The 27494-nt window shown below is 35.5% G+C and overlaps 1 protein-coding gene across 10 annotated transcripts; it reads right to left on the bottom strand.

The window, feature by feature from the left end:
• Window positions 1-1934: 1934 nt before the first annotated feature.
• Window positions 1935-26753, bottom strand: lgs (BCL9 domain-containing protein legless). 10 transcript variants are annotated; one of them, XM_089710192.1, is made up of 20 exons: window positions 26515-26753; window positions 23729-23824; window positions 22316-22498; window positions 21166-21296; window positions 20703-20861; window positions 20163-20291; window positions 19338-19721; window positions 18776-18899; window positions 17420-18027; window positions 16606-16714; window positions 15733-15833; window positions 14860-15001; window positions 9421-9519; window positions 8955-9062; window positions 7749-7895; window positions 7184-7298; window positions 6661-6782; window positions 5951-6132; window positions 5016-5343; window positions 1935-4472 (listed from the first exon to the last, which is right to left on the bottom strand). In XM_089710192.1, the coding sequence occupies exons 2-20, from the start codon at window positions 23796-23798 to the stop codon at window positions 3703-3705; spliced, it is 4011 nt and encodes a 1336-aa protein (XP_089566318.1). In that variant the 5' UTR covers window positions 23799-23824; window positions 26515-26753; the 3' UTR covers window positions 1935-3702. The 10 variants fall into 10 exon arrangements, with proteins under 10 accessions (XP_089566318.1, XP_089566321.1, XP_089566319.1 ...); XM_089710195.1 differs by lacking the exon at window positions 26515-26753 and adding an exon at window positions 26245-26441; XM_089710193.1 differs by lacking the exon at window positions 26515-26753 and adding an exon at window positions 25964-26229.
• Between the last annotated feature and the right edge of the window lie 741 nt (window positions 26754-27494).

Here is a 27494-nt window from a genome sequence, read left to right as displayed (position 1 = left end):
TAAATCTTTTATTATATGATTACATCGGAGAGGCCAACATTAGAAATATTTTTATTTTTTCTAAATGTTGGCAAGCCAGACTTGACCTTAGGTCTTGGAAAAGTACAAAATAATTTGAACTCTATGTCAATTGAATGAAGTTTAAAATTGCTTGATAATGGAAGCCTAACCAAAACGATGTTCTAAGTGTCGACCCACTGGACTTGTACTTTTTCTCCATAGTACACTTGAAGTGACCACAAATTATATTATTTGTGGACACTAAAGTATACTGTATAGTGCTACGAGGATCTTTTGGCACGTGGTGAAATTCGGAACTAATCGGTCATTATAATCTGTGATTTATTTTATAATATTTAAAACTCGGATTTAAAACGTCATTTGAATTTTGATGTCAGATCATTGAGTGATTGATGCGGATAATTTTCTTTATTTGAGATAAAAACATTTACACATTAAAATATACAATAAAATTCACAAATGCATAACCAACATTATCCATTAAATTATTAAGAATGAAATGTTATATCATAATAAAAAAAATGCCTTTTCCATCGCCTGGTTTATAATGTGTAAATATAACTAGCAAAAATATCTTGGCACTTGGATCACACGGTTATAGGTGCAAGATCACGGAAAGAGTGTGAAATAAGGACTGCCGATGCAAAAGATCTCCCATTTTCCAGGGAAATTAGGAACGAAGGTAGGTATTAATCTGATGTACTAATTTTTAGGACTCAATTTTTGTTAGATAGTGTACGTAAGTGTAAGTCACTGGATAGGGGATGGGATAGGTAGGTACAATCACGGTACAATTATTTGTAAAAAGGGAAACATCATATTTTTTGAATATTCTGTGTTTATATATATCGTAAATTTTGTTATTTACCTACTCAGTTAATGTACAGTACATTTTTTAATTTGTAATATTTCTGCCAAAAGTGAAAAAAGAAGAAAAAGTGTTATATTGTGTAAACAATTAACAATGTTAAAATCTTTGTGTGTAATAATTATTGTGATTTGTGACTAAATATTTGCAATATGTACCCAATTACTGTTCTTTATGGAAGATAAAACATAATAATTACATAACAATTTATGAGAAAACATCTCTAACACGTCATGTTCTGGCTGTAGAATCAATTGGAGGAGATAATATTATTATGTCCAAAGAAAACAACGGCTTCTTCATATATACAATTCCAATATGGCGATCCGAACGGCAACGATATATTGGTATCGAAATTCAGAACGAGATTTAATAGAAATCCCGCAAAATATTTCAAGGAAAAGTATAAAATGTGAATCTAGTTGTATTCACATAATATTTAAGCCGAATTCAGTCCTACATGCCTAAATAAAGATATTCAGTAAAATTAAAATGGAATTATCCATTTTTGCTGATAATAGTGAGTTTTAATATTATATAAAAATGTTATTATATAATTAATATGTATTATAATAAACTTATTGATCTACATTGTTGTTTTATTTGTAATTTCCTATAAATTTGAATATATGGATGAGTATTAGTAGTGTTGTTACCCAGCATCGATAATTTTATCGATATCGATATGAAGTTTATCGATACTAGCACTCATAAAGAGACATCACTAGCAACGTCTACTTTTTAAATGTTGGCAGCAATGTGGGTCATGTTTGACGTAAATTTTTCATAGGTTGGTATATAAGATTTGACCTAAGTAATACATGCATATGTGTGCGTGAGCTCGAAATCGAAGTACTGAGTGCCGTCTCTTACTATATTACTTGCTCTGTGGTACAAGTCTTTTTCTAGCCATAAAAGCGAATAGTGTGCTTTATACTTTTTGTTTTCCTATTTAATATGAAATAATAACATACCACAGAAAGTTTATGGAGGAATCTGATGGAAAATAATTTGAAAATGAAGGGTTAACACAAATGAAACATGATTTACAAGCATATTATATATTTTTTTTATAATAATTAAGAATAAATTCTTACATCACGAGTTATAAAATAAATACATTTATTGCCTTAAATTAAGTCCAAAAGTACTCTGTACAGTTATTGTTAGTGATGTACAAACGAGAACGACATATAAAAAAAATGTTCAAAAACATAAAAAGGGCCTTATCAAGAAAAATCAATAAGTTTTCACATTTAATAATCTGTGTGACATAACTACGAACAACTTAACAAATTGTGTCAGAATCACAACCAATAGTTTGCATCTTAATTTCATTTCTTATTTAATATTACACAAACTATATCATTGCTCTTCACTTATCCTAAAACAAGAACCATTCTTTACCTTATAATAATTAATTACATTTAAATTACAACTATCTAATTTCTAGCGGGTGTTTCCTTGAGAGCTTGTGTTATAGCCCTTCGTAATCTCAAATACATCTCATACGGTGAGCGATTTTTTACAAACATATAGATATACTATCCAACAAAGGTGTTTGAACCTTGAAATGTTTACTAGAGTGACACGTGCATTTATAATACGGAGTTGTTTCACCTGAATGCACTATCATTGAAACAAATTGCACTGTTCATCCACCTTGGTGAAATAAAATACTTATCCGTTGAGCGAAATTTTTACTAACACGTACGCACGTGCGGGGTTCGACGCTTCATAAAAAGGCATTTTTGTCAAAGGCCACTGTGTGTTTCCACAATGTGCTTCACTAAACTAACTAACACCTCTATTAAATACAAATTGCGGTTTTCAGGAAATAATATCGCTCGAAGAACAATAAATTAAAATAGTTCAATATATCACGAAAAATGTGGCAAATAATATGGCATCAGTATTTTTAAGTACTTTAAAAAGTATGACTAATGAAAATTGTTCAGCGAGTGTAAAGAATGCATTGAGACCTGTTTTGATGCATCGTTATATAGAATATGGAAGACAGAAACCATTGCTATCAGATCAAAAATAAGGAATAAAACTTTTCACTAAGAACTAAAACAGTTCCATGAGCTACTGGCCAATGAGCCAAAAAAAAAATCATTAGAATTAAAACCAATTTCCCTAATTAAAATAACTAAAACTAAAATGGACAAAAATATTGTTACATAATAATTATGTACTTCCGTGTCATCGTAAGTGACCAAACCGTGGACTCAATCGTTACACATACATAACACAGGGTCGGGCATTAATTTCAAAATTGACTAGATATCTGCGTGCATAGGAATCATATATAAAATAGCTAAGTAAAGGAACCGATACACTGAAATTCTGGCATGTCTGCATATAAAAATGATAAATTATCGCCATTAGCAAAAATATACTTAAACCTGTACTTTTTAAATTATGTATACTACGTGTAACACTTTAATTTGTACAATTTGTACAAATCTCACCGCCTAACGTAAAACTCGTTCAGTCAGAAATCTAGAACAGACTACGCAAAATCGATACGCTAATAGACGCAATAGAGGAACGCGACTCTCCGAACGTCGCCTTCCGAATCTCAATAATACGAGAGCAACTAAAAAAATCGCTAACGAAAATATTTGATCTCTCGTTCACTGGGGTATAATTAAGTACGTCCGCACACTCCCGTCGGAGTAACGTCCAACTCAACAGTAACAGGCCATATCGTAGCTGCGCTGGCGCGGCGGTCGCGCGGCGGGCGGGCCGGCGGGCGGGCCGGCGGGCGGCCCGGCGGCCTGCGCGGCGGGCGGCCCGGCGGGCGGTCATCACTTGGACGGCTGGTAGGGCGGGTAGCCCTGGTGCGGCTGCGCGGCGCGGCTGCCCGTCGCGTACAGCTGCTGCTGGAAGTTGTGGAACTGCGCCGCGTAGTTGGGGTCCGCCGTGGACGGCACCGCGAAGCCCTGCCCCTTGAAGCCCGGGTTGGGCCCGCCCATGGACGGCGGCAGCGGCTGCGCGGCGCCCATGCGCACGTTGCCGGGGCCCATGCCGCCCTTGACGCCGCGGAAGTTGGGCCCGCACATGGGGTTGGGCCCGCCGAACGGGTCGCCGGCCATCTTGGGCGGCGAGTTGAAGCCGGCCGGGTAGTGCGGCATGCGCAGCATCCCGGGCGCGCGCATGACGCCCCGCATGCCGCCCTCCATGTCCATGCCCCTCGCGCCCGGGAAGTACTGCACGCCGCCTTTACTGCTGTCCATTTGCATCGGATTCGTGACTCGTTGCAGGAAATCTAGACTGGGAGGCCCCCGGGGCCCCGTGTTGCACGGCATCTGCGGCCTCGTGGGCAAATACTGTATCGTGTTCGGTGCGCTCGCTTTGACTTGTACGTTTGCCCCGTTGAAGGGAGGCATTTTCCCGCCACCTGACATGCGAGGCCCTAACATTGACGAGTCGGGTCCCATGGGCCCCATCGGCCCTCCCATAGGTCCGCCGCCCATCTTCGGACTGAGGTTCATATCTGGTGGGAAATCTCCACCGCCCATCATTCCTTCCATGGGACCACCTAATCCTGGCCCACCCATGCCTTCCATATGGCAACCTGTGCATAATAACATTATGTCATGAATAAATATTAAATAAAGTATTTTATCAACGAAGTTAAGTCTAAAATTCTTTTCATTTGTGAAAACACAGAATGTTTTAAAGTGAAACTTTTATTACATTGTCTCAAACTTTTTGGTCTGTGTAGCGCATGTCGCGTGTATCGCGGCTGCCGAGTAGGTATACCTACTCGGCAGCCGACCGTCACGCGACATGCGCTACACAAAGCAGTGTTCGGAACCGTTCGAACAGTTTCACTTTTACCGTGGTTTCATAAAACCACACAACATTTTTTTATTTACATATATTATGCATTATATTTATGGTTATGTCGTCATTAATTTAAAATGGCTGAATAATAGTTGATAAAAAATTTAGCATCTATAATACTGATTTATATGAATGATTTAATAACTATGTTTTTAAAATGAATGATGGGAAACCGCGACCTATAGAAATTTGGATATAATACGTACTTCTCTATTTGTTATATTTTGCGGACCAAACTTCCTTCAATAATGTTTATGTGAAAATCACTTACCCAAATCATTCATCATCATATGCGGGTGTCCATGCGGATGCATAGAATGGTGATGTTGCATGTGATGGGGCCCGGACCCAAAGGGCCCCATGCCAGACCCGTTGGGCCCCATGGGGCCTGAGGAGCCGGGGCCCCCGCCGACCGTGTTCGTTAGTTGCTGCGACATTTGCGCTAACGATGAGATCGGGTCGAACGATGACGTGGCGGTCATAGGGCCGTTGGGGCCCTGGTTCGGGTTGATGGGAATGTTGTCCGGCCTGTTCATACTGCAGGGCCCCGGGAACGGGCCCGGTAGGCTCGTGCTGTTTGGACCGCCTGATAACGTCGTCTGGAAGAGAAAAACATTTATAAAGAACTGCGTGGTTTATTACGCTATGTATTATGTGAATATAAAAAATTACAATTCATAATTTAATTTGTTCAATATTAAATAATGATAAGCAAGCGAAATAAACAAATATTAACGTATCGCCAAACTTAGGAAGTTGTTTATAGGAAAGTAAATTACTGGACAATACTAATAGTGAATTAGGCCGGGCATAAACGAACGGTTTTCGAATTATGTCTAGGTAGGAATTATCAGCTTATATACAAAATGAAAGCTTATTATTTTCGGAAATAACCTTACTTTCGCTGGTTTAAATATTTTCAACGTCTATTTATTGAATTTTATCTATCACATGAAATAGCAATCTGCCAATGACGTTATCTATAGTATGTCGATGTCCATAGCAAACTTTTTGTCTTTTCTTTGTGGACCGATCAATGATTTTTTGTGTCCCCAAGTGGATTCTCCTCTTGTTTAGTGTTATCTAAATATCCATATAATTACGTACCTATACCCTATTTATCGGGGTTGGAAAAAAATTTAGTCTAACATTTTTTCGTTACGCGTGACATTTTTCCGTTACGCGCCATCTTTTTCTTATCCCTACCTCTGTGCTAGACGCCATGGTGTCGTCAGCATGCGCCTGCGACATAGTGGTAACCGCACAGCTGCTCTTCGCACAAGACACCGCGTACCCCTGGCTGTGCGCAACCGACTCGCGTTGCGGCGTTTTCGACGCGCCGTCACTGTTCGACCTGTTCGACGACGGGCTCGGCCGGGATTTCTCATCTGTGGATTTATTTATAATACTTCATTGTACAAACATGAATGGGCAAAGCAGAAAAAAAAGAACAAAATTACATGGATGTGTAATTTTAAAGGATAGAGGACATGTTTAGGGTTATAATTGAATATTTAAAGTAAAAATTTTGAACAATAGCCAAAAAAATTACTATCCGACAAACAAAGTTATGTCTCGCCATCTGCAGCGATGAAAATTTATAACAATGTTAATAATTATTTATTTCAAAAAGCTAATCGAGTTTCACTTATTTATTTAAAGATGTACCAACACTAGTTTAATTTGTAACATTTTATTTGAATTTGTACATAAAATCATATTCTAAATTGGCTATTAATTACAGGTACATAGAGCATTATACATATTCACTTTATTTACAAGGCCAAGAAAAATAGGCAACCAGTTGCAATTTTTTTATCAACTATAACTATTGTAATAACTAAAAACGCAACAAATTACCGTCTTACTTATTACAGATTTTTATTTAATAAGTTTTTTTTTCAATAAACACATACCCTGCGAACACTTAGACGTGGGCGTTTGCGGGTTGTTGAAGCCGGGGCTCTGCTCGAGCGAGAATCGGCCCGAGCGCTGCTCCGCTAACGAGCCGTGCGGCTCCGGGGTGCCCGGCATCATACTAATAAATAAATAATAAATAAATATTATAGGACATTATTATTTATTACACAAATCGTACTAATCCTAATAATAAAATATAAAAAATCATTCTAATGCATATAAACACGTTATTTTAGGAAAAATGTTCTTTTTTAACAGAAAAATTGAAAAAATAATGCTCAGAATACATGTGGGATTTGGAAAAAATAAGCAATATTTGAAAATGATAAATTTCGAAAAGAAAGAATTGTCAAATGCTTATTTTAAGGTGGATAGTTTAAAAACACAGAGTAGATATGTTTGACAACAATACAAGTAGATTATACACGATAACATAAGGCAAATATTAAGAATGATTGAAAAAAGAGGGTACATTAACATTCTTACAAATAGCGGAAAATAAGATCAAAATTTACATACCCAGCAGGTGATTTTTGATTCGAATTTGACTGAGGCGTTTGTCCACCACTGTTCGAAGGCGGACCGTTGTCTTTTAACGATGTGTTCGGCTGCTTTTGTATCGTTAACTCTTGTCCTATTTGAAAAAAATGCACAAATAAAAATCTCGCCACGCCTCAAAAATAAACCCTATGTCTAAAGCATAAAGTTTAAATTCCAAAGATGACATGTTTTGTACTAATAGATGGCGTCGTACACATTTACGTATAAGTGATAGAACGAATTAGCCATAGATTATGAAAATTATGTTAGCACATTTTCACCAACCACCACCAATGAAAACATAACGGAAAACACACACACAAACAAAACAAAACAATATCCAAAAACAAAAAACCTTAAAAAGAAGGTGAAATGAGGGTATATTACAGCACCATGTATTGACCGAGAAAATATTCGAAGGGAAATAATACGGCATGAGTATTTAACCCTCTTTCTAAGGATGCAAGCGTTGTTTTAGCGTAAAACGAAACGATTACCCGGCAAGCGTTTAGGATTACTGTCAGCGACATACAAAGCGTGTTACCTTCGAACTGGTTGAGATAGGATATTTGTTGCGGCGACGGTACGGGCATCAAACTTGGCTCCTTGCTCTGTTGGTTCTTCTGCCGCTGCGCCGCCAGACATTGGAGCGTTCGAACAAACACACCGTCGTCCAATTTCTCTAATATCTCTATTTCGTGTGATCCGAACGAATCGATCCATATTTTTACACATTTGTCCGGCCGTTACGATTTAAGGCGTTGTTATTTCGTCACACGGTGGGATTTCAAGCGTCAAGCGTTTGCGGAGGGGAGGGGGAAAACAAAAAATTCGCATTACAACTACAGAAAAAAAAACGAAAATAATAACGGAATGCATTTTCAAAAACAAGCTGTGTTGAACGTAAATTAAAAAACGTGGTTGGGGAAAATGTCTAACAACAAAAACATCATGCATTCTACTTCTATGGCTATTTTAAAATGGTTGTTATTTATTCATCGTCGATACAATTTAAAGAAATTCAATTAGCATTTATTGAGGCTGGCCAGTAAAATTGCTTGCTTGCCAGGTTAATTACTATGGTACTTTTTGTAAAGGCATAAAAATTCACTTTGGTTCAGAGACAAAAATATAAGCAGTATTTGTGTTTGTACGAAAAAGTAAATGTTTTTTTTATTTTATAAATGGTAGTAAAGTAAATGTTGTAAATGACTGATGGATGTCGATTAAAGTATGACTGTGAGATAGCATCTCACAATCATACTGAGTGAAAACTTAGCTTACAGAAGCTAATTTCATGAAAACTTTGAACAGACTTGTTTATTAAAATAAGTAATTAATACAAAACAAATCCGTACATCATCTAAATAGCGTAAAATTTAAATTAAAAAATATGCCAAAAACATCTAATAGTGCATGACTGTTAACCAAACTGTATCACACTGAACACATTTACTAACTACAAACATTAATGTGTAGGTATGATGCAGTTTGTGCGTATTCGTATCCGCGTACGTGTGTCTATGTTTGCATTTGTGTATGCCTATGTCTGTAAATTTTGCGAGCGCACACATTTGTAGACCTGTGGGTGCGTATCTGCGTGTAAGTATTTACGTGTACGCGTGTACCGAGAGCATTGTACGTGTCTGTGTGTGTACTAACGTGCCTATGTATGAAATGTGTACTATGTTTCTACGTGTGTATACATTGTGCGTGTATATGTACGTGCGATATAAGGGCGGTCACACACCTGGCGGGTCGTGTTTGTGCTGCGGCTTGCAGTGCGCGGGGCTGCTGAGCGCTGAGCCCGCTCTCGGCGCTTCTGACGAGTTGCCGCCTTGTGACGGGGATTGTGTTGCTGTATGGATAAATAATTAGTATGTGGAGTAATGTTTACTTTTTTCAATAAGATATATTACTACTACTTTTAATACTATAATAGTAAAATAGAGCGGCCATAGCCGTATCAGTACTGAAGCGACGACGAGTATAATGAAATAATTTGAAAACTTTTCCTTTAAATGTTTATGCCTTAATTTTTACAAACTTATCATCTTACAATCGTTTTGAACAATCACATCATCCCTTCAACAACTACACAGACCATTACAAACTTTACTACTCAATATTATAAACAATACCTAACGTTACTTTCTAGTATTTTTTTACACGTTTACTTCATTCTATTTAGTTTATTTTTATACCAATAATGTTACCTATAGGCACTGAAGCAGATCTGTGTAAAGGTGACGCTCCATAGGGCGGCGGCGGCAGGCAACCACCTCGCTCTGAACACGGCGATTTTACTTGTGTACCTAGTAATAAAATATATTTAGTAAATAACCAATATATTTTGAAGTAATGTTTGATATTATTGTTTATCTTTAAATTAGACGAAATCGCGGTTGAAAATAAGCTTTTTCTGTTTTCTATCTACTCTAAACACATGTATCAGCTTGTGCCTTGTACATTTAGAAAATCAATCGTTTGTTTGTGAGCAATGTAAAGAACTAGTTATCGATTACCAAGCACCATAAAAGAAGACACAAGCAAACTTCAAATGCACTTTTTGACATTTCCATATAAAAGAAATTAACAGTAGAATTTTTACAAAAGCAAAGTCACACATAAAAAAGAGAGTGTGTGCCGAACACACGTGTCAGAAGTGAAACTTCTTTGGCAAGATTTAAACATACCAAAAACGTCGCCTTACTCCATGACGTGACGGAATTGCTATGACGCGACCTTGAAATTTTACTCTCAACCCACCTAAAGAAGTTTCACTTCAATATCACAGTAAGTAGAATTTTGCCAAAAGCAAATATCTTAACATAAAAAAAGACGGGTTGCACTGGGGGAGTGCCGGCAGAAGTGAAAACTTGATTATTAACGTTGAGCATGTTTGATATTTTGGAATGGTATCCGTCTTACGCTTTTTCGATCAGGTCACGTGTCCTGACGCGAGTTTAAGATTTTATACCCATTACAGAAAAAGTGCTCAAAGCCGCTATAGACTGGGGTAGAAGCCTTTGAAAATAATGAAAAGATAAAAAAAATCGCAGTCGGATGAAACCCATTAGAAAAGGAGGGGAATATGATAAAAATGTAAGGAAAAATAAATTACGGTCAATCCGAGTTCGGGAAGCGGGAGGGGGGAGCTTTATAGAGAAAAAAATGGTTTCTCTCGATTTCCGACAAAACTACAAGTCCTATAGAAAAAAGTACAATGGCAAAGTTGTAGGTAATTAAAAGTTCTACAACTTTTGTATTCACAATTTTTTCACATAACCTAAAAATTTAGGTGAAAAATTCAAAAAACCAAGTTTTTGGTCTTTTATTTCTATCTACTTCAAAATTTTTTTTTTTCTACGAAATTTGGTGGAAACTTACTTTATTATGTCCCAAATACACTGTAATTTATTTGATTGAAAATATTTATTTTTTTCGCCTTATTTTGAATTAATACCAAAAAAATAACCTAATTTTCAATCGAAAAGTCACCCGTCAAAATATCAGCTTTTTTCAAAAACTTGGGGTGCCTTTTATTCATTGAAATCTCTATAGGTAAATTAGGGAAAGCTGGCATGTTCACAGTACTCACACTTATGCAATTTCACTTACAGTATGTTCAAAAATAAATGCGACTCTAGTTTCATTTTAGACTTGAATTGTAAAATGGGTGCGTTGTAGATATATATATATATATATATATGCAAATATAATTACTTATGAAAGCTCTCATAATTTACCTGTAAAATTATAATTTAAAAGTAAATCAATTGATGAAGTTAATTATTTATTCTAATAATAATCAATTGGATAAAAGTATTAATAATCATTCAATTATCAAATAATAATTAAATTCCTGACTTTGGTCGAGTAAAGATATCTAAGAAATATCACAGAATACATAATAGTAGCTAAACGCTACAGAACGGACACTCTCCGCCTCCCGCCAAAATTAAACTTACCTCACCCCCGCGCGATTAGACATAAAATGGGCCATATTTTTCTGCAAGGACGATACGCAACGAAGATTGACAACATTAATCAAATTGACTTATAGTAATTTTATTATTTTGGATTTGTGATTATCGTTTTTCGTAGAAAATGGTTAGATGTTGTGCTTTTTACGGATGTATTTCATCAGAAAAACGCGAATTTTTTTTTACGCTAGTCACAAATGTGCCAACCATAAAGCGTTAACACACACATTTGCATTCTCTACAGTGTGACTGTCAAAACAATCATTTTGTATGGAGTGTCCGGGGTGTGGAAATATTATATTTGTAGTAAGTACGTAATACCTAATTACCTACCAATACGCGCTAACAAATATGTGTTACATGTTTATTGTATAATTTTCACACTATTGGTTTTAAACTCAAACTCAAACATTTATACAATTAGACTTCTTCTAGAAGCACTTTTGAATCGTCATAACAGTTTAACAGTTTTAACAATTACCACCAATTCAGAAAGCAGTATCTATAGAGAAGAAGAAGAATCTATTTAATCATAATCGTAATCTTCTACTTCACTGTAACTTTCATCGCTCGAAGAACTCGATGTTTCGTTGTCGGAATTTCTTAATGTTATTATAAATGAGTCAGTGTAATTATTATCTACTTTTGGTTCTAATTGAATATATTTTTCCTCATGTTCTCGCGTCTTTCTCCAAACGTCACTAAACATGTCCAGACTAATAGCATTTGCTTCCTTTCTAAATAATTCTTCCACAGTTTTCAAGTTAAAGTTCACATTTTGTGATGCTACTTTCCCTTTAATTATGCCCCATAGTAACTCTATTGGGTTGAGTTCTGGATGGTATGGGGGAAGGCGCAATACACTATGTCCATGATCTTTGAGGATTGCATCAAGTAGGTAAAAATTGTGTATAGTTTGGCTTATTTTTTTTAATAATGTGATAACTCTGATTATTAATTAGTAATTTGATTTTTGAAAAAAAAAAATGCCGATTTTAGTCAAAATTTATATTTTTCTAACAAGATCCTTATCATCCAAATTTCCACCTTGGTGAGAAAAATTGACATTTCTAATGAAAATGAACAAAAAATTAAATGATTTTATTAAATACTGTAAAATAGTCTATAATTCTTCCATTTACTGTATCACAAAATTCTTCATAGATTTTTAGATATTCGTACTACACCAATTACATCACCCTGTATTTATAAACAATTGCAAAATATGACACATACATAGGCCGGGAGATACTGACACAAAATTTCGGGTCATTTGTAACAGAATGGCGGTTCTACAGAGGTCTTATTACGCAATGACTAAAAGAAAAATGATGGTCAGAACTCAGAACGCTGGTACCGGCGGACTAGTCGCGTGGGCGTTAGTCGAACTCGTCGGATAAATAGCGAAAGTCAAACAATTTGTAACACAAAAATTTTACACAGATAGCCCATAAAAAAGATGTAGGCGGTAGTGTCATGCCATACTTTTCCGGTGTAACTTACAGCCCCCCATACCGACGCGATGCGTTGATTAAAAAAAAACAATTCAAACATTTGTACCAGGCTAACTTTTGCACAGGTAATCATCATCGTGCAGACATTTACGAAAATCACCATGCCATACTTTTCGGACGATTCCAAATGGCCACCATACCGCCGAAAATCTGCAATAAAAATTTTTTTTCGCCAAACAATTTGTACCAGTATTGCATTTGGATTTTTGGAGAGTATTTGATAAAATGTGACCATTATTATATTTGCCATACTTCTAGTAGGGGGAAAAAGTGCTGCCATACTTGAAAATTAATTTATTCGTCACGTTTCAAAAATACGACTGTACAATACGTAAAATAATTTTTTACAGTATGGGATCATTATATTCTGTTTGTTTGTATACAATTCTACCTAGAAAAAAATATCGCAGATTGCAAACATGGGGCGGATGATTGTAAGACTTAAGCCAAGACGTAAAAAAAAATGAAAAGAATTGGCGATTTGTACCAGTACGGCATTTTTGGAAAGTATATGATGCAACGTGACCATTATTATATTTGCCATACTTTTAATAGAGGGAAAAATTAGTGCCATACTGCTACAAATCGTTCAAACTACGAATAAAATCTTACAATAAGAAAAAAATCTTATACACATTCGCCACCTCCCACAGGTATGGCATTATCACACTTCTATTTATAATCATTCAGGAGTTGTTGAAAAAAAAATGTAGGGTGGTACAAATCGTTTGGCGAGAAAAAAAAATTCAAAAATTTGCAGATTTTCCGCGGTATGTCGACCATTTGGAATCGTCCGAAAAGTATGGCATGGCGATTTTAGTAAATGGCTGCACGACGATGGTTACCTGTGCAAAAGTGAGCCCGGTACAAATGTTTGAATTGTTTTTTTTAAATCAACGCATTCACGTCGGTATGGCGGACTGTAAGTCACATCGTAACTGTATGGCATGACACTACCGCCTACATCTTTTTTAAGGGCTATCGGTAAATTCTAAAATTTTTGTGTTACAAATCGTTGGACTTTCGCTATTTATCCGACGAGTGTGACTAACGCCCACGCGACTAGTCCGCCGGTACCAGCGTTCTGACCATCATTTTTCTTTTTGTCATTGCGTACTAAGACCCCTCTAGACCGCCATCCTGTTACAAATGACCCGAAATTTTGTGTCAGTATCTCCCGGCCTAACATGTGCAATGTGTAAATGTGTTGACGTTCCAGCTCTTCTTAATATACCTATACTTTCATATGGTGTAAAAAAAATAAACACCACCATAGTAAATGTTCTCAGGAAATGCATACAAACAGTCTGAAAATTAGCTTTTACTAAATCAGGCACACTTCTTGAACTCTATATCTTCTCTTGTATCGGCTTTTCGGTAATATTTCAAAAGAAAAATAATTATCTGTTCTAAGTTTAATATTTTACAGCATATTCAAAAGCAAAATGATGTCGATAAAAACATTTCAGGTAGTTCGAGAAGTGTGCCTGATTTAGTAAAAGCTAATTTTCAGACTGTTTGTATGCATTTCCTGAGAACATTTACTATGGTGGTGTTTATTTTTTTTACACCATATGAAAGTAGAGATTTCAATGAATAAAAGGCACCCCAAGTTTTTGAAAAAAGCTGATATTTTGATGGGTAACTTTTCGATTGAAAATTAGGTTGTTTTTTTGGTATTAATTCAAAATAAGGCGAAAAAATAAATATTTTCAATCAAATAAATTACAGTGTATTTGGGACATAATAAAGTAAGTTTCCACCAAATTTCGTAGAAAAAAAATACATTTTGAAGTAGATAGAAATAAAAGACCAAAAACTTGGTTTTTTGAATTTTTCACCTAAATTTTTAGGTTATGTGAAAAAATTGTGAATACAAAAGTTGTAGAACTTTTAATTACCTACAACTTTGCCATTGAACTTTTTTCTATAGGACTTGTAGTTTTGTCGGAAATCGAGAGAAACCATTTTTTTCTCTTAAAAGCTCCCCCCTCCCGCTTCCCGAACTCGGATTGACCGTAATTTATTTTTCCTTACATTTTTATCATATTCCCCTCCTTTTCTAATGGGTTTCATCCGACTGCGATTTTTTTTTTGTTTCAAAAATTATCTACTCTAGTCTACTAAAGAAGTTTTCATTTCAATAAACACTTACTTAATTCCGGGTCCATGCTTTTGTTGTCGTCGAAGAACTGATGGTGTAACTTCTGCCAATCGATATCAGCGTGCGCGTGCGCAGGACTCTTCGGACTGCGCAGCGAGTTCTTGTGGTCGTTGCCGCCCATCTGCAATTTGTACTTTTACATGTTTTTTGTATTTAATTATTTGTCAAATTAGAATTAAATAGGATGCAAAAGGGTTTGGTTTTAATGTGGTATATGTTTTTAATTTTATCAAGTCTGGAATGTCAGGATAGTTCAATACTATTACATGTTTTTTACTTATCCGAGAACAGATATAAATGTTCCATGCTATTTAAGTATAAGTAATGGTTCAAATTAATATTTTATTTATTAATTAGCTTCATCTTTAGCATCACCAACGCATAGCATAAAAAACGTAGTCTTTTTTAGTCGAAAAAGCTTCCCAATACTAAAATACTTTATGTAATTCTTCGATTAGTAGTTCGAACAACATTTTAACAAACAAAGCATGAAATCGTTCTTCTCACTATACATATAGATATTAGATACACAATATATTACTAGCTTTTTGCCCGCAGAAAATAACGCCCTATCTACGATCCTATGTTTTAATAAAAGTTACCATGTATGCGTGTGCTAAATTTCATGAAAATGGCTTCAGCAGTTTTCGTGTGAAGGAGTAACCAACAAACAAACATACAAACTTTCGAATTTATAATATAAGTAGGATGACATAAATTTTCACGGGTAGCCGAGTTGGACAAGGCCTAGCCCTGGATTAGTGGAGGACGTGGGTTCGATTTTTTTTTTATTACTATAAATGAATATTTAGAAAGCATTTGAATGCCATAAAACGAAAATAAAAATTAATATTATATACATACATTCCTCCCCCGGCCGTAGTCGTCGCACATGCCGTGGTGGTCGGGCCCGCAGTCGCCGTGCACCATGCCGCCCATCATGCCGCTTTCCATCATCATGCCGCCTGCAATTTGTTACCGTATTTTAATTACATTTCATTTTTTTTGACGTGACAACGTCTTATAATTCTGCACGCACGAAAAAACATGACTCATGCGGCGTTACCTCGCTCTGAGGCGTTCCATGTAAGGCTTGAAGTGCAAGCGAGAGCGCGGAACGAGCGACAAAGAAGCACAATCGGACGTTGTCACGTTCAACTATCGTCAGTAAACCGACTTTACATACAACCAATTTTTTTGTATGTAACAGGTTATACAAAAAAACCTGACGATATTATCGTTAGATTTGATTTTTTTGTAAGCTGTTCAGTGAAATTTGAAGTAAATTATGATGCAATATTTTTGTAATTTATAAGGAAACTAGCTTACTGCCCGCGGCTTCGCCCGCTTTGTCTAAAACCTAATAAATTATATACTAAAACCTTCCTCTTTAACCACTCTATTAAAAAAAACCGCATCAAAATCCGTTGCGTAGTTTTAAAGATTTAAGCATACAAAGGGACAAAGGGACAGAGAAAGCGACTTTGTTTTATACTATGTAATGATAGTGATGCAGTTTTTATGATTTATAGATACGGATTGAATAAATACTGATATTTTGAATAATAATAATAATTAGTTGATATATAACTTATTTCTCTCATATCTTATCTTTCTGATTAAAATATCTGAAGTAACACAAAACATATTGATTCATAGCTCTTATATTGAATATATATATTATTTCTTTTCAGCTTTTATGTGACAAAATTAAAGCAAATAATTTAAAATAAATACCGTTCATAGCCGATAAGTTAGGTCCGGGCATCATCCTAGGTCCCATGTGAGGTCCACCCATCATACACGGTTTAGGACCTCCCATACCACCCATGGGATTCGGCATACGCTGTAATATGTTTCAATTGTTATTACTTATATATACACGATCAGGGACAAAGTCCAAAGACATGATTTGTAAACGTAACTTTATTCCATCTGAATAAGGTTGAATTTATTATGGTATATCACCAACTTTTTGCGTATAAACTTTAAAGTAATGCTAATAAGCTTGTAGCGTACTGGTCTCTGGATTTTAGGTGGCGAAAGAAGACGAAATTAAACTTGCGCGTATAAAGTTTATTAATCAAAATTACAGAGTGCGTTTAGACAATTAATTTTAGTGAGGGAGTGTCCTGCTCAGCGGTTGCGTGGCGAGTTGAAGTAGTAGAGGACAGTGGGGTCAATCCGCGGCCAATCGCACGGCGCGGCGACGTGACGCCGCGATGACGCAGTCGCAACGCTCCGTTCCGCACGATTTTGTTGCGGCAACAAAGCTTCATTTTGATTTAATATTCGTCTAGACTTTCGACTAGAATTTTACAATCGCATTTTTATGTGCGTTTTGACAGACTTGCAAAAAATTTAAAAAGGTAAAATGTAATTATATTTTTTTTCTTACTAAATCATAACGGTGTTTTTTTCTATGTACTTAAGTACCAAGGATATATTATATAAGATTTCACATTATGCAATTTCAAGGCACTATAAATGTTAAATAACGACAAAATAGTGGTGAAATTGACTTGAATTATTATTAAAGCTGAATACTTACACCCATAGGACCTCCGCATCCTCTGCCCATATGCATATCTGTACACATGCCGGATTTCATATCCGGCCCGCCGCACGCTCCCCTAATGCCTTTCATGCCACACGGCCCCATAGGGCCCATCGGCCCGTTGGGTCCCATACCCGACATGATCGGCCCGTTCGGTCCCATCATGCCGTTAGGTCCCATCGACCCGTGGCCACCCATGTTCATGCCCGACCCCATGTTGCCCATCGGCCCGCCCATCGGGCCGTTCGGACCCATCGGGCCGGGTCCCATGGGCCCGCCTATCGGCCCGTTCGGTCCCATAGGTCCCGCCATGGTGCAGCTCGGACCCGAGTTCATGCCGCTCTGCATGGACACCATGGGGCCGTTGGGGCCGGAGACCATGGGCCCGTGGGAGGACATGGGCGGGTAGATGTTCATGTTGGCGCTGGAGTTGGGCGGGTTGATCTCCTGCCCCTGGCCGTCCTGGTTGGAGTTGGAGCCGCTCTCGGGGAATAGGATCTGCTGCATCTTGCGGATGGTGGCCAGCTGCTCCTCGCGGTGTGCGCGCTGCTGCGGCGTCAGGTTCTCGTCCGGGATCTTCACGCCTACGGACGAGACTGAAGCTAAACATTTAATATTGGCTCATTGCGGTAACATAACACAAAATAATAAATATATTAGAATATTTGACTGTTTATAACACGTTGATAAAGTACATATTTAAAACTTAACTTGATCAAAAAATCTTAATGATAAGTTTAACATAATACGATTTGTACCGAAATACACCGACTAACTTCCATAGCTTATTTTGTGTTGAATTAACACAGATTACTAATTTCAATAAAGAAAAATGGCACAAAATGGTTTGTCTATTGTTATTTTTATTTATCACTAGCTTTCCGCCCGCGGCTTCGCCCGCGCAGTCAAAGAAAAACCTGCATAGTTCCCGTTCCCGTGGGATTTCCGGGATTGCGTCATTTTCCTAGAAGTAGCCTATGTCCTTTCTCGGGTATCAAAATATCTCCATACCAAATTTCATGAAAATTGGTTCAGTAGTTTAGGCGTGATTGAGTAACAGACAGACAGAGTTACTTTCGCATTTATAATATTACTAGCTTTCCGCCCGCGGCTTCGCCCGGGTTTTCAAAGAAAAACCCGTTCCCGTAGGATTTCCGGGATAAAACCTATCCTATGTCCTTTCTCGGGTATCAAAATATCTCTATACCAAATTTCATGCAAATTGGTTCAGTAGTTAAGGCGTGATTGAGTAACAGACAGACAGACAGACAGAGTTACTTTCGCATTTATAATATTAGTATGGATAGTATGGATTAACTAGTTAAAATAAACTTAATCATGTGAACAGACCTTTAGAACCGGGCTGGCAGGATATATTATCGCCGCTATTGTTGTCTCCCGAGCCCGCTTCCGAGCAGGGCGGCATTTGGGAGGGCCCATTTGCCATGCCGTTCGACATTACGGAGGGGTTTTTCTGTGAAAAAACAAAAAGTTTGTAACATGTTTACAAACGCAAATATACATATTAACTTACAATAGAACTTTTCTATTTTGCATCCTGTAATTATGATTGATAAGCACGCATAATCGTTTGGATAGGTTCATGTCATGCAAAAGCTTGCATTGTTTCGCGCATTATACTCAGGCTGGATGTGATTTGATTTTTTTTTATCATTTCAAGTAAACGCATGTCATGCTTACTTTATAGTAAGTATATTGACTAGGTAATTTTCATGTTTTGTGATGTTCGTTTTGAACTGCATATAAAGCGAACAAATAAATGATCAAAATAGTTTGTTATGAATACATTTAACAACTTTTCATTATTTTTTTACGTATATGCATACTGCCACTCACAAAGTTAAAAATTAGCTATTTTTTTAATTTAAAAAATACTGTACGAATTACTCACGGTGTCCCAGGGCATTTCACCATCAGCACCGAGGCCGTCCATGACACCGCAGGACGGGGTGCCCCCTGGAAACCCATCCATGGGGCCCATGCCGGGGCCCATCTGCCCCATCTGGCCGGGCCCGCCCTTCATCATCATCATCTGGTTGCCGGGGCCCCCCATGCGGCTGGGCCCCATCATGTTGGGGCCGCCCATGTGCCCCATGCCATGCCCCATCGGCCCCATGTTGGGCCCCATGGGGCCGCCCATCATGTGCCCCATTTGGTTGGGCCCGCCCATCATGTTGGGCCCGCCGCGCATTCCACCTCGCTTTGCCATGGCGAGATTGTTCAACCATTGCGCAGGGTTTTGTTTGTTGAACTGACCGATTTTTAGTGGATGTTTCTGAAAATACAAGCGGTACGTTCTCATTTGCAATTGCAATAGTTTTTATTTATATTAAGGCAGTTAAATCTCTTGTTTCATTTATTTATTAAACATTAAATCAAAACAGCCTTTAACTTATCTGTTATGGAATTGAAAATGTTACAAATAATCTTGGTAAGATTAAAAATGAATTGTCTTATTTTCACATAATTTGCTGTTAATTTTGATACTGGTTATTTTTTGTATATCTGTGTAATGAAATGGCTAATAATATTTGCATGGAAAGTTCTATCGAAAAACGTTAAGACCGTGTAATGTGTGCGTCTCGATACCTATCTTTTTTGAGAACGCGTCCTAAGTAATTTAATTTTAATTAATATGACAATTACTTCTGTATATTTCTTCTATTCCTCTACTATTGTATACCACTATCAAGCAAAATAAACAATTTAAACTTACCTCAAGATACTTCTTCGTGTTAGGCTGTGCACAATGATAGGCGATAATGGAATGATTCTGTCCCGATATCACCGCCTCCGCCGCTTTGTTCGCGAGCATCGTCGAGAACACGAATATTTGACTTTGCTGCTGGGAAATAAATTTGTTAATAAGCCTTCCAAATTAAAACACAAAAAAAAAATTGTAAGTCTATAAATGTCATGTGCTATGTTATAAAAATTATATTAAACAATAGGTTATCAATTTGGCATGTATTGATGTAATATTGAAGAACGTTGCATAATTTTCTATAACAACTTCCAAACACGTGTACCAAGATATGTAATATGTTTGTTTGATAAGGATCAGTGCAAGTTTCATGAAAATCGGCTAAATAGTATTTGAGAAAGAGTTAAATAGTAAATATATAGGATCTACAAGTAAAACAGTGTCGCAACGGCTTTTACCCGCTTCAAGCGCTTTCAAACGAGACAATATGTATTGTCAGTTTAATTTTCTAAATTACTATTTGTACAAAACAAAGTCTAAACCACATATTACCTCCATGCTCCCCGACTGCTTGCTAATAACGTTGGAGGGCAAAGTCTGGGCCTCACTCGACATAGGGCCCATGGACACACCGGGCCCCATGGGGCCTCCGCCCATGCGACATGATCCCATGTCGGGCCCGTTCGGGTTGCGGCAATTTTGATTGCCATCCTTAAAAATTATTTTTAATGTGTTATTTGTGAAGGTAGTAAGGCAATAAATAAGTCTTGTTTATACAAAATCAGTCAGCAAGAGCAATAATTCTTATAAATAAATTTTACACAATGTTTTAAATATATATAATTGTTTCAGAGCTAGTTTGACATCTTCATATAATGTTCTGTTTAGCTTAATTATGCATCAATTAAACAACAAATAAATTTCACTTAAGTGAAATAAGATATCAGTAAGTTTAACAGCAAGTAGTTAAACTGTCTTTTAGGTTTAGAAATTAATCTTAAAAATGTATTATTACTTGTATGTTTCCAGGGTTATTCCTGAGGCCAGTTTGTGGGTCTATAATATCATTGGAGTCTGAAGACAGACGCTCTGACTTTAGAGAGCCTGGGCCCCCCAGCTCGCACTGCGGGGATTTTGTGGGGTCACCTGCAATTTAAATAATAAAACGGAGATATTAACGCCTACAAATATTGTTTTTGGAACAATTTATAAACCTTTAGCCTACTGCTTCGTAGAGGGCGCTATTTTCGTTCAGTATTTGATAATGCATATGCAATAATAAGTTTATTAGATTTAAAGCAGTATTAATTCTAGTGTGGGAACATGACAAAGCTAAATAAGCAGTCTAGATTCGATCTTCATTACATGGTTCACTCTGTAGCTGTCCACATTCCTTAAAAATATGATTAAATAAAAAAAAAACCTAAGTAATATGCATATATTTGTTAACATGCGATTAGATTTAGCGAAGCGTTTTTTTATACGTAAGTCAGTCCAAAATAAATAAATCATTTATTAAAGACGAAATTTTGATTACATTAGGTATTTAATAATATAATAAATTTTAAATGTGGGGCATAATCATAATAACATGTGCATAAAAGTTATATTATTTCATCATACTATTATTCGAGCATGTAATTTAAATTTTTGTAATACAGTTAATCTTTGAAGAAGCAATTTTTTATGCAAAATTTTTCCAAACCATGTTATGTTAAACTCTTTTATCTTAATTGTATCATAAAATATTCATACATTTTTCTTTTGTAACAAATTCTAATAAACTTTGCTCTTATTCTCTTTGCTTATACATTTTAATAAATTATATTTAATTGTAATAGATTTAAATTGTCAGAAAGAAATATTTCATATTTTAAAATTATATACAAAAAAATGTGGTGAAAGATGACTTGCTTATATCTAACACTAGCGGTCCGTCCTCTATTCGCCTGTGGTACATGTTTACGATTCTTTCCATATGAACCGTCCTCGTACCTACTTAATAATTAACGAAATCGGTTCAGCCGTTCTCAAGTTATGCTTACAATGCGCACACTTATTTGCATATGTGTGCATATTGAATCATCATACATACATCCCATGTCATAAGTCTATATACATATCCAGGAATCTCATTGGTCCATTTCCTCAAAGATTGCACTTACCATCGCTATCCATGAGGCCATCAATTTCAGTTTTAATCCCGTCCACACCGAGGTCACCGGCGGAGTCCTCCGCGCTTCCCTGACTGTGGGGCTCCAATTTGACCCTGTGTGGTGCTTCATCCGGCTCCTTTTTTAGGGCTGCCGGTGTAGGCAACGACGCGGACGGCGGTCTGGAGCCATGCCCTGAAGATATATAAAAATTAACTGTGTTTTATTGCAATTAATTTAAGAGGATAAATTATTTATCGAAACTTTTGAACACAAACATAACATTCACTAGAGACATAGTCAAAATTATGGCAATACAGTATTGCCATAAATTTAAACATTGAATTGAATTTTTAAGTAAAATAAATAAATATAGTGTCTTTGTGTAAAGATATTTTTATATAGAGATTCACTTTAATGAGTTGTTTATTTTGATACTTGTTCACTGAAATAGGAGACTTTTCTATGCTGATACAATATTTTTGACACAGTGTTAGTAACTCAATAGGTATATCAATGATATGCAAACAGCAAAAGAATATATTAACGCACACACACTCAAGAATCAAGACTTATATTAACTTTGATTTGAACATAATATTGGTACAATATTTTTATTACATTTAACCATACACAGTTTTTATTTTTATTAGTAAGATATCATTTTTTGTTTAATTAATTTGATTCCAAAAATACATAATTCTTGTTTAATTTAAGTAAAGCATTTTATTCTACTTAAAAAAATCCATTAAAAGTTAAACTTGAAAAATTGGTATCTACTTCATAAAAAATATACAAACTACATTTAAAGAATTACAGCTTAGCCTTTAAATTATGTTTTTTTAATTATTCAGTTACAACATCCGCTGTATTTATTAAATGCTCCATTGAATTCACTACTTTCATTTTGTACCTGTTTTATGTATTATAAATTTATAATTATTTTTTATAACTAGATACAAGACAACAAGGTTTTTATTATATGTGGTACTGTTAAATTCTTGATTACCACCATAATGTTTTTATCTACATTTGGCAAAACCTACCTTTCTTTATAAAAACGAATTAATGCTTTTTTTCATCACACATACATACTCAAATGATTTTCTTTTTTTAATAATAAACAAACAAAAATAATGACTGGTCTAATTTTTGAAATGTTAGTAGTACCTTTATTTTACATTCTTGTTTAATTAATCCATCAGGCCCCGGAATCACAGACACAATAGAAAATCTATTCTGTCGCGGTCGGATCTGGCCGTTCGGGGCTCAATGGGTTAATTGCAATTTTTCAAATTGGCCCAGTAGATCCTGAGATTAGCGTGTTCAAACATACAAACAAACTCTTCAGCTTTATAATATTAGTATAGATGATTTTCAACATTATGGGAACGTTTGAAAACAATAATAATACAACAAATCTACCTGGTTCTGTGGGATCATTGGGCTCATCTTTCAGGCGGGCACCTCCGCCCTTCTCCTTCTCCTTAATCATACCCCTACGTGCCTTCGCCAACTTGACTGTGTGCAGACAGGAATCGGTTAATAATAAATAATAAAAAGACGTGTGGCACTCGGGGACTGCCGCGGTAAAGCTATTGCATGCTATGCCTTCAAGCCACACCTCCGTGCCCGTCGGAGTGGGGAGCGTGAGGTTTTTTCGTTACGGAATTTCTGGATTCGGTCCCCGCGCTCAAGGCCCGCGATAGAAGCTATACAATAGCTAAATAAAAGTATTGCAAATCTATAAAAATTTTAGTAATTGGACCTTGTTTTTTATGTAAGCGCAATAAAAATTAATTCTAAGTAAAAATGAATAAAATTACAATGGATTATTGAATTTGCTAATTTACTTATAAATTGATTGTATTTTAAATTATGATTGATACCTACAACAATTTGGTTTTTAAGTTTTAACTGTCCCAATTGGTTGTTACTTTCTATATTGTTATTTCAAATGTACAACAAATAAGTACAATACAAAAATACCGTCCAACTAGTCAAAATATACCTAAACTAATGTTTCAAGAGAATATATTATATATTTTAGGACTTAATTCATTTAAATACAATTTTGAAGAAATACATAACTGTATCACAAACATGGAATTACTTTCAATATGTTATAATTTAAAAAATAAAAATTTAACATTGGTTCCACTGCTGTTTTCAATATCATTAATCATTATTATTAAAATTTTCTTTGAAATCAGTGTTTGAATATTAAAAAAAGTGAAGTCCCATGTCCCCTAGTGGGGTAAGGGGCAGATGCATTATACATCTGTTTCACTGATCGATTTTCTTTAGGGACAAGTAGGTGATCAGCCTTCTGTGTCCTACCAGACCAAGACATTTTTTTTTTTCTTTGTCTCCACCGGGAATCGAACCCAGGACCCCTCGGTGTTACGCTCACACGTCAATCACTGTACCGAGGAGGCGGTCAGTTTGAATATTACATACTCCAAAAAATACAACATGGACTTTCCCTAAATAAATTAAATCAAAAATCTTTAATTTGTAAATTAAATCATTTTTTTAAATATGGCTATTAATAAAGGATTTAAATAACGTTTAATATAAAAATTATTCTTAGGAGACTTGCATCAAGGAATCACTATAAAATGTAGAGTACATGTATAGGAATACCTTTTTCAATAAATAAATACTTAGTGGTATTGTTTCATGTGCATCCCTTATCCCTACTAATATTATAAATGCGAAAGTAACTCTGTCTGTCTGTTACCCTTTCCCGCTTAAACCTCTCAACCGATTTTGATGAAATTTAGCACAGAAAATCTTTAGACCCCGAGAAACAACATATGCTATTATATCAAAACACCATGCGGATGAAGCCGCGGGTGGAAGCTAGTGTCAAATAAATTTGTGTTTCATTAATTTTACTGTATTTTTATACATTTAAAGGCTTGTATTTATATATTACTTGTTTCATAGTACCTACCTAATTAAAAATATGAATGATATAAAAAATGGAACATCCTTGACATTAATGTAACTATTTACATAATAAATTTTATTCAATGGTTTTAATCTATTCAAATTCTTATGCAGTTTTATAGCAATAGTACTAAATATGAATTAACATTTTATTTATAGGTGTATCATCTGCAAATGTTGTTTTGTTTTGTCAATACAACACAACTTCACTTATTCCTCGCTATTACTATCAAAACTGCACTTTAGTGGCGAAAATACTAATATTATAGTAATATATTATAAACATACACATAACCATATCTATTACAGTGATAATTCTTCATAGATTTGATAAAAAAGTTTATATGTAGTAATAGTACATACAACTGGTATAAAAACAAATATAAGAAAAAAATCACCTCAGGTAATCATCAACATTGAATAACATTAATTACACATATTTTTTATAATAACAAATGAATTCAAGGTTATGTGACATTATAATTTTATATTGGATTTTTTTATATAGAGTAGTTATTTTATCCTACAAAACTTTATCACACAAATCTGAGAAGCAGTTAATTAACCTGTGTAAATGTTACAATAATACAAATTAAGTATTATCGATATTGTATTGTGTTAAAGAGGAATATTTTCACTTTATAGCAAAGAGATCACTGTATGGATTCATTTGTAAACAGCACTAAATAACTATTGTATACATACAAATTTTTCGCGGACCTGTCGTCACTGGCGTAATAATTGGCACATATCCCACAAATTAACCAAGTGGCACTTCACCTCAAGAATATCATTTTACTGCAGCGTACGATCGAAAGATTATTATTAATAGAGAATCTAATGAAACCTTGGCGACAGCTAGACGCGCGACAATTCTCGGTACCTTTCCAACCGGCCAAGCGATATGCTTGTTATATCTGAGTTATTTGTTTTAAATAATATTACTCCGCATTACGCTATTAAAATTCCAGGTTTACTCTCCATACATAAACAATGAGATAGATCGGGTGTAGACAGGCGCGAAGCACATTAAACGCACGTTTATTATGGCCGATTTATTGCTATGGGCACGCCGTTTCGACAATATAACACCTCCGGAGAAAGCGTCTTACTTTAATTAATATCATTCAAGTGATCTAATTAAGGTTTATCGAGGGGTATGCAGCGCGAAACAAAAAATCGGGATCGCTGACATTTTTGTTTATGGTACATCGACGAGACGAGATCCAGAATCCACAAATAGCCAATAAACGTACATGATTACCGCCTCCTGACGGACTCACTGCCACTTGATAACACAAATCACAACGTTTCTTCACATTTATGCAAGTTTATCATCAAAATATCTTCATATAACTATTTTCTTTCTATAAGCATTTAACACAAATCACCACGCACACACAACACAACATACATAATATATGTACACCAATACACATGGGATGAATACTTCTCACTCACAAATTTCCTTTTCTACACAAAAACAACAAAAGTGCGAGACTGTAAGATCTTCGTTCGATTCCTCGTAACAGCATCGTTCGTTGCAAATTGCACTATTCTATAAAGTAAAAACGATATTGTTTCTGTTTTGTTGGTATACAATAAATACAGAAAAATATAGAATAATAAGTTTTAAATGAGCAGTATTGTTAAAATAAAGTTGAATGTATATGAAAGCTAACAAAAAATGGTTTTAATAACAAAAGGCATGTTCATAATAATATAAGAAAAGCTGTTTATTTTAAAACAGTATTTAATTAGATTTTTTGATACTATTTCTTTAAATTATTGAATTTTAGATGCGTTGAGAACTTGGTTGAGAATAAAATGTCAAGGTCACGTCATGGCAATACCGTCACGTCATGGAGTAAGGCGACGATTTTGGTGTCAAGTTTCAAGCTTTCTTTCTGAATACGCCCTTAGAAACTTGCCAAAGAAGTTTCACTTCTGAAACACGTATGCTCAGCACACATTTTCTTTTTCTTTACTAACCTATGACGTTAAATATTTTTCGGCTGTTATAAAGGTAAAAAAATATAATAATAAAACAAAAAATATAGTGTCACTTTGTCTAAGTCACTTTGCCTATAAAATTAAATGAATTCGTTAAATGTTTAACCATTTATTTCATCTTTAAATTATTAAAAGCCTCGAAATTAGCGGTCAGAAGTAATGTAAATTAATTATTCTTTTTTGATATGCATAATACAATACAACGAGTATCAGAATAGTCATC

Source organism: Colias philodice, chromosome 24, assembly GCF_061535455.1.
Source record: "Colias philodice isolate Cphi_HAF_F1 chromosome 24, ilColPhil1 Martin Lab GWU primary, whole genome shotgun sequence".
NCBI lineage: Eukaryota > Metazoa > Arthropoda > Insecta > Lepidoptera > Pieridae > Colias > Colias philodice.
Note: the sequence above shows the minus strand (reverse complement) of the source record. Positions and strands in the feature narration are given on the sequence as shown.

Excerpts from the sequence above, each read along its gene's own strand:
- lgs (XM_089710192.1), bottom strand. The coding sequence starts at position 23,798 with ATGATTAAGGAGAAGGAGAAGGGCGGAGGTGCCCGCCTGAAAGATGAG. Across the intron at positions 19,722-20,162 it reads ACACGAAGAAGTATCTTGAG|AAACATCCACTAAAAATCGG; the intron begins GTAAGTTTAAAT and ends TTGTATTTTCAG. Across the intron at positions 7,896-8,954 it reads GCACAAACACGACCCGCCAG|AGATATTAGAGAAATTGGAC; the intron begins GTGTGTGACCGC and ends CACACGAAATAG.